Genomic DNA, 8,862 nt, shown 5'->3' with positions numbered 1-8,862 from the left:
TTTTGTTCTACTCCCTAGCTGTAATACGCGCATTTCCACATGAACCCAGTCTCGTGGCAGACTCACTCTATTTGTTTTAAGCGTAGCGTTAAAACTTGTCTTCATTGGGTAACGACTTAATAGTTGTCCGAACCGGTAGATTTAAGAGTTAGGCGTCGAACTTTAGGTGTGTCGAATCTAATGCTGAGCAAAATATATTGTCCCAGTTCCTTAGCGTTAGTTTCGGTATCTTTGCAGTAAGATCTTTGCGCTCGCCTGTGAGCCCAACTTGGTCACGCGAGATGATCACGCATTTGAATGAGTCTTTAAAATAGTCACGCGAAGTTTCTGAACGGTGATATAAATGTGACAAAACGCGAAGTCCGGCCCCTTGGCATACGGCAACTGCGGCGCGAAAAGCACTCAACTCATAAAATGTGCTTCAAAAGACAAGGCAAATGATACACCTCGTACTCAACTTCTTTTCGTGCAGATCAGCGCAGACGTTTAAAGGAACGATGACAACGTCACTATGGCATTAGAAGGTGTTGTATGATAAAAGGCAGACATTATTTGCCATCTGTCGATAATGAGCTATTTTGTGAAAGCATTCTTACACAATAAATCAAGTGTAAAGCCGCTCTATTTTAATATCCTCAGTAAGACTCTAATAAAAGCGGAAAAAGCTTTTCACAGTAAATATCGAAAAGTATCATTTGTTGACGCAGCATCAGGTGAGATGCGGTATGTTCACGGTACAAGCTGTTCTACCAGTGATACCTCTGTGAGACGTCGCTAACAGCGAAAACATTTCAACTTTAATTATCGCGCTTCCGGTAGCGAAATATGCAAGCGATCAGTGTTTGATCTCGACCCCGGCTATGATCTTACAAGGGTGTAGATAAGGCTTTCCAGACCGTCAATTGCAACCAAATTACTCAGCGAGACAAAATAAGTTCTGTTGTAAACGATTTCTTATAACCCCCACGAGTACACCTCATAGGCTTCGGTGGCCCTGTAACAACGGCTATGCGGATAACGTGTTTCGCGGCATTGCCACGTGTTTTCTGTTTTCTGGTCTTATTGCAAGTAGCTAACAGCAGACCACTAGAGGTAAGTCTTCTTTTTTGACTTTTTTACGCCTGTAAGACTGTAGAGAGCACGGGGATGATATGACAGTGTATAGCCCCGCATTACGTCACGTGTGATATAAAGTCAGTTACCCTTTATTTTCCAAAGTGAACTGCCTCTGTCGCCGTACATTTGCCTATGCAGCGCCTTTCGATTATGATAGCTGCGTCCATCGCAGGAAAGAAAACAGTTACTGTGATTATTATTTAAAAGATGTGCACAGTATGGGAAGTAACTATCTGAGAAAGCCATGGTGTTCGCACGCTTTTTGAAAGGAAACATCATATTCAGCAGATTTCCTTCTCACCAAAGTCTGTAATGAAAACATTCTTTGGATTAAAATCACTTTTCAAAGAAAGCATGTGAACAATTTTATTTAATCTGTGCGATACTCTTCAGATCGCGAAAGGTTACGGTTATCCAACAGTGTTATCACTGTGCTCTGGCAGGGGTTGGGGAGAGGGTGTTCTGCCGTTTTGTGGGCTATACAGAAATATTCCATTTGGGATGCTTTGCACCTTATCCGAGCTAAAGGTGTCCGTCGTCAACCCCCCCCCCCCCCCCCTTCCCCCGCCCCTTATTTTTTTTGCGAGATAAAGAACATATATCCTTGGCAGCTTCTCAGCAAATTGTGGAGCTAAGGGGGAGCCTGTCAGTTGACTTCGGGTAAGCCTGTCTAAAAAATTCGAGTGTGCTCCCCCTGATACCACGGCCACATTTTTCTCTGTGAGAATGTGTTTTTATAAGTGGACAGTTTCAAATATTTGGTAAAGGTTTATCTATTCAAAGTAAAAAAAAAGTTCTTTAAATACATTAGCACAAGCATAGCAACTAAAACACCACCTAAAAGGGCATCAACCACTTTGTCCTATATCACGTGAAGGCTTCCGCTGGTTCTCGTAAAACTAATCTCCGCTTTTGTGAGAATCCCGCTACATTCAATAAGCATTCCTAGTTCAAGTAGTCAACATTTTTTTTTTTGTCAAAATAGAATTTCTTCACGTAAAAATAACAATAAGAATTAGGAAAATAAGATTTTCTTAATTTATATCAACACATTTTTTGAATATTTGGTCACTGAGATTACTTTATTTTCTGTCTAGATTACAGATGAGTTATCTGTCGAAAGAAATTTGCAACGATCAGTCTTGTCGCAGACCGGCAAAGATAAGAATTCCACGGAAAAGAGCAGACCACCAGGTTCGTTGTAGAATAATAACACTAAAAATGCAAAATATAAAGTTAGGAGCCCTGATAAACTGTTGGCTCATAGGCAGTCCCAAAAACCCTCACTTTCAAAATGAGGCCAAGTGCACGAGCTTTCCTACAAAAATGAGTTCTATTTGCATGAGAATGATAAATCATTTCCAATCAAATGCTGAACACTTAACCTCGTTTTGATACGGAGGCCTGAGCGAACTCGGAAATGGCCTATTCAACGTGGGTCAATTATGCTAGCTACTGGCGTTGCTAGCCAGCATGGTCTAAGATGGGTGGGAAGCTCGTAATTGGTGGTTCAAAACTAGTCTGTATCACTTAGACAAGAAAAGTGGAATTTTGGCCAATTTATCTAAAACCCAGACAAGTTGTCCGTCTGACAACAGGGATTTCCGTATAGGATGAACGCTTATTAGTTTATCACTCCTTCAATTGAGGAGTATCCGAACACCTTAGAGATTGGAACTACGTGTCCCAGCTTAGAGAGATGTCAGTCTTTATATAGAGTCAACTAAAAGGATTCGAAAAAGGCAGGCCAACTCTTGATGTCCATTTCAGCGAGATGCGTTTTAATGACCTGTTTATAGAGGGAAATTCAGCAGTAACTCCTTAGGTACAGCCCTCTGATGCAAAAAAACAAAACAAAACAAAAAAACAGCAGCATTTCTATGAAGTAAGGAAATGTTCCATTATATTGCCCTGCAAGTAGTGGAGATGAGTTCGCGCGTGGGAAACTAAAAAAGACGTTCTCAAAAGACGGTTCTCGCACTTTTTAAATCAATATTCAATCTTACACTGTAAGTGCTTAGAATATATAACTCAACATACTATAGCCTGTTCCAGTCTTTCAGAGACTGGAGTGTTGCAAGAAATACATAACGGAGCAAGGGATTGAAGGAGGGGCGGGGGGGGGGGGGGGGAGAAGGGGGCAGAAGGAGTTATCTCACCCTCTCTCGGCCCTTTCCCACTCGCTGTTTGTCCTGCTCACTTTCCTCTGCACTGTCCCTAATATCTGAACTGTGTAAAGACAACATACCGTATTTATTCGACTAAGCGCCTAACCTCGAACTGGCGCCCACCTCGAGTAAGCGCCCATCCTAAAGGCAGAAAAAGTTAATAAGTGCCCAGCCTCGAATAAGCTCCCACCCCACCCCACTCCCTCCCACAAAAACTCCAATAAGAGATAATAAGAGACCCTCCCGAAGACGGAGTTTTCTTCAGAGTATTTTACAGAAACCTTGCTTTGTTGCATCTTCGCTTTTTGTAATTAGCATTTACTGTTTTGTTGCAAAATATACTACTACACTTGCTGAGAATGGTGAAAATTTAATAAGCAACCAGCCTCGAATAAGCGCACACTCTCAAGGTTAAAAAATTTAATAAGCGCCTAGGGTGGTTAATCGAATAAATACGGTATTACAGCGAATATATTTTCTCTCGATAAAAATGTCTCCACATATGCGCGTTCTTTTAGTCCTGACGTGACACAGACTGTGTGGGTTTTCAAACTGGTGATCCTAATCTCGTATGTAGTAATCTTATTGTTTTTTTGTTTGTTTGTTTTTTGCAGTATCTTAAAAAAAAAACAAGAGCTTACCATAAGGTTATACAGAACGACAATTTGCAGCTCTCTGACCCCCCCCGGGGGGGGGGGGGTACTCTTGGGAATTCTTGGTGGGAGCGTGCCACCTGGTTGTCAAAATCCTTACCCTATTTCAGACCACAAAAATGTCATTTTCCACACCTACTTTCAGACCAGACCTCTGAAACCCATACCCGTTTTCAGACCTGGCCTTTCAAATGCATTTCGAATTCGCATATTTCACTTTCTTTCATACTCATTTGGAATTGAAACCATAAATACGTTCATACACTTCCGTAGTTCCCTCGAAAACCATACCCGATTCCAGACCGAAAAGGCCCCTAAACCCTGCCGTTTGAGGCGGCAATAACTATAAGGGTTATATAAGGGAATACCCCCTTCCCCGGGCCAATGACTCTCGACGATGCAAAAACAATTGTCGACAGTTCGTTATCTCTTTAGCGCCGCAAACGTGACAAATCTCAGCAGGGTATTTATTGCTTGAGAGGCCGACGAGAGGTTTAAAAAATTCCAAATATTGCGATAGGAGATGAGTCAAAGGACGAACGGTGACAAATAGTTCATGATGGAACAGCTCTATCTAAAACAGATGCTAATCCTGACAGAAGGGTTTGGGACTACAGGAAACCGCAATAGATGTTGATTATTTGCAATACTGACATTAGCTCATCCAAACGTCGTGTTAATGTTTTATCATTAATTTTCTTGTTCAAATGTAGGTCGAAACAAAACCGCAAAAATTGTTTACATTACATTTGTGACAGTTGAAATATGGGGAGTGAAGTCAACGATGTATGCCCGAGAGAGAAGGACACGCGTGCTTCCTCCCTCTTCACACGTCTGGCGCCCTTGCGATCAGCACTGTCTTCATCTTTCGTATTGTCTCGCCAGCAAAGCAAAAGCCAAGTGCCAAGTGATAAAAATAATCGTTCATTATAACGGGAGTACGTTATTTTGAGTCTCTCTTCTACAAATTTTACTATGACGTCTGCTAGGACGTCACTACTTTTATGTTGCCCATGATACACCTCATGATTTGCCTGCCGAATTTCTGCATAACCACTGTTTCCAATTCCGCTACGTTATTGCTGTCTTCTCAGAGAAAGCAAAAACAATGCTTATGCCTTTTTTTTTTTTTGAGATGGTAGGGAGAGGGGGAAAGGAGTTGGGAGGGAGGGGGGTGGGTTAGCAAGGTTCGTCAAAGTGGCAAATATCATTTGTCAAATCGGGGTGTTCGTTTTATAGGGGTTTGCTATACGGGGGTTTTACTGTAATAAACCCCTTTGAAGAGTCATTAACGTGTGGTGGAATGAACAAGCCTCTTGCAAACTCTGTCAACGAGTTAATCAGTCGACGTCATTGCGCGCACTTGCGTCATTGCATCTTCGAAAACTCGGCTTCTCAGTTCTCTCTTGATAGATTCATAGTCTACCCTGGCAAACGTGACAACTCTTCACTAATCCACCAGGGTTTTGCTCGGAGACTTTTCTTTTCTTTAATTAATTCACAAAAAGAATTCACCAAGGGATTCTTTCGGTTTGAAAACGGTTTCTCGTGTAAAACGCACTTTTTCCAGTTTAAATCTTACATTTACCTAGGCAAAGTTTTCTCGTGTAACCACAGCTTACGTATATTATGGTTCCTAAACACATCTCTTCATCATAACCGCAAAAGGAAACAAATGCAGCAGGTGCTTTTGCTTGTATCAAGGTAGCTTGTTCCATTCAGGTCTTCGCCTTTTTCTGGTTTTATTTATTACGTAAAACCATAGTTATTAGAGGAGACTGGTTATGAAAGGCAACAAACATCAAATATATATATATATATATATATATATATATATAAATTGTGCTGTAATTTATGTTGGAAGCTCCCTGAAGGTGCACAATCCTTTGTTTTCTGTTGGAAAATTGTGACGGAATAAATTAATGGGACGTTTTTATTGGTCTATAAGATCGAAATGATGGGAATGCCGATTGAACTTTGTACACAGTCAGGTCCACAAAGACATATGACAACGGCGTCTGACGGGCTTCATCCATCCATTCCAAATTACAAACTATGGTAAAACATGCAAAGGAAAAAAACAACAACAACGCGTTTCCTTCCTTTGTTCTCCTTTTTGTAACGATTTATCCCGAAAGACCCACAAATCACCAGCCGTAGGGCAGAGATAATTTCCTGCGAATCTTTTAAATGATATGTTAGGCCGGCCATCGTATAAGGAATAAAATAACGCATTCCAATACCCTGGTTATCTCTCGGGTAAATATTGTTCTTGACTTTTTCTAATACAGGCTGCTGTAGGCCCGAATTGTACCTCGGGTTTGACAAAGCAACCACTAGTCAACATGGACTAGACGGACGCCGTGCCCAGTTCCCTTCTGGAGCCAATGAGGAGAATCCTTGTGGCAAGTTTGCAGACCTGAATGCTGAAAATGTGCAATTCAATAGTACAAAACTAGCAACCAAAACTGACACAATAACCATTTCTCTTTGGATTAAATTGCTCTCCAAGACGGGTATCCAGCCAGTTTTGGTTGTAGCAGGAGAGGATGGCGAACTTAGGCTGGAAATTGCCCAAGGTCACCTCTCTTGGATGTACACTTCAATAGGCCCACCATTGGCCACATTTGCTCTCCTAAGTGTAGTTCCAGTTGTGCCAGCCGGTCTGTGGACGCATCTGGTCGTGCAATACGACGCCTTCACTCGGCGGTCCGCGGCTTTTCTCAATAAAAAGGAAATCCTGCAAGGTGTCTCAGGCGGAGGTTCTCTGAAAATAAACTGGGGAGAGTTTACGACCATTGGCCAATCTTACATCAACGAGGTGTTACGGCTTAAAATGAACGGGAACATAGATGAGTTTTATATCTACTACTGTGCCGTTCCAGAGATGGTTATCCAAAGACTTGCTGACTCGTGTCACGTGGACGGAAAATGTGCAGCGATTGGGCCAGGTAACATTGTAGGCTTTGCTACTTTCTAGAGGAACTGTTTATTTCTCAATCTATAGCCTTCCAACATCCAGTCCTGTCGGAGTAAAAGGGTTGGGGGGAGGGGTGTAGACGGGGGTACACAGTGTTAGTAAGTCTGCCCTGGATGTCAGTGGGGTGCGGCACGCATACGTTATACTAGTTTCCTAACGTGACGTCAATTTTGGATACCAAACCTGCTTTTCTGCCTTTATTCGTTCCTATATTCCTTCCTTTTCCTTTTCTCAATTTATCGTTATGCTAAATTAATTCGTAAAATTATATCCTTTTGCTTATTCCCTATTTTCGCCTTGTTCTGAGCACCACGAATTTGGATGAAAAATATTTCCATGTTACAGGAGTGAATGATCCATGTGACGCCCACGATGTATTTTACTGTAAGACTGGAAAGTGCGTTGGGCAAGAATGGCACTGCGATGGAGAAAACGACTGCGGGGACTGGAGCGATGAAACAGAATGTGGTTAGTGTTATCTTTTTCTAACTGATATGCAAAAATGCCCTTTCCGCGTTAATGTGTACAGCTACAAGTTAACAAGTACTTGCTCATTTGGCATACAAAAAAGATCCAGGCGTAATTAATCGATAAACCGATAATCAGTAACAATCGATAGTAATCGATATCCGTCATCGATTAATATCGATTTTCGATATCAATCGATAGATATCGATAAAGAAAAAAGCTGTGACTTTGATTATTATCTTTTGCCGAACCAAATACGACCCCTTATGCCAAAATATGGCAGCGATCTGGAGGATTACAGTGGCCTTGTATACATCACATTGAATTGGATTCCAGTGTGAGCGAGATTCGAGGAAAAAACTGCAAGATGCAGTCGATGGCCAGAATTTATTTGACATGTAAAGATCCATGAAAATCAGAGGAACAAAAAATTAAGACTACACCAACGGTTTTTTTCTCAAACTGAAGAAGGGACATAAACCCGAGACGTTTGTCTTTTTTTTCGAAAAAGACATTTGACACTTTCTTATATTTCTTTTTCATCAGCTACACCTGGAGTAGTTACTGAAGTCAAAAATAAAATGTGTTTAGCTGAAGCCGCTCTTGTCGGTGTTGTGTGCCAAATAGTATCGTTATGTGCAGAATATCTGAACCATCTGCTCCTCAATATTATTACTTGTTATCGATTACTATCGATTGTTGTCGATTTTTGTTAATCGATAATAAGCGATAAATTATTTTTTCTATCGATTTCCGATATCAATCGATGACAATCGGCGGAAAAACGATTGATATCGATTATACCGAATGATTTCCGATATCGACTTCTATCGGTTAACTACGTCTAGAGAAGGTGTCTTAGACTTTTTGAGACCCTGTTTTTGGGTGACTTAAGTTTTAGGAAATGTATGATGAGCTGGTTTATTGCACTGATATCGGCAATGAGACCTTCTACACAGCTACAGTCTACAGGCATGTTGTATACACTTGTTGGGAATTTTATCTCTCAATGTCAATATCTCCGTATTAACTACCTTGACTCTGCCTTCCGACTGCCAAGGGCACTACATTGGTGTATTTCACTTGTCTAGTTTTCGTACCAGATGTTCTATGCTCACTTGGGAGTTGCTTGTTTAGTGTTTCCTCAGTACGGCGTGCGTGTCAGCTTTTTTCAGTGTGCTTTAAAGGGACATGTTCACAGTTCGGCGCATGTTCATTAATTAAATTACTTTTTTTCCAATTTATTATTAATTCTATCGGTTAATAATCCAACTCACATGTATCTCAGCGATCTCAGAGTGTATTTCAAAGAAGAAGTGTATTTCAGAGTAATCTGAAGTGGGATGGAGGAGTACTAAAATCGCAGAAAAACTAGTGGATTATGCCAACACTACCAACGTTGAATTTATCGTTGTCCCGAAGGTTTTATTCCATGGTGGATAAATTTACAACTTTTTGCACATAAGTTGATCACGTG

The 8,862-nt window shown here is 41.1% G+C and overlaps 1 protein-coding gene across 1 annotated transcript in view; it reads left to right on the top strand.

The window, feature by feature from the left end:
- Positions 1–4,702: 4,702 nt before the first annotated feature.
- The window catches only part of LOC140926866 (basement membrane-specific heparan sulfate proteoglycan core protein-like), an 87,583-nt gene continuing 83,423 nt past the window's right edge, over positions 4,703–8,862 (top strand). Inside the window, 2 exon segments of the mRNA XM_073376550.1 lie at positions 4,703–4,844; positions 6,229–6,888. Coding sequence (XP_073232651.1) covers positions 4,703–4,844; positions 6,229–6,888 — 802 coding nt within the window.

This window comes from Porites lutea, chromosome 1, assembly GCF_958299795.1.
Source record: "Porites lutea chromosome 1, jaPorLute2.1, whole genome shotgun sequence".
Taxonomy (NCBI): domain Eukaryota; kingdom Metazoa; phylum Cnidaria; class Anthozoa; order Scleractinia; family Poritidae; genus Porites; species Porites lutea.
This window is presented reverse-complemented; position numbering and strand designations above follow the sequence as displayed.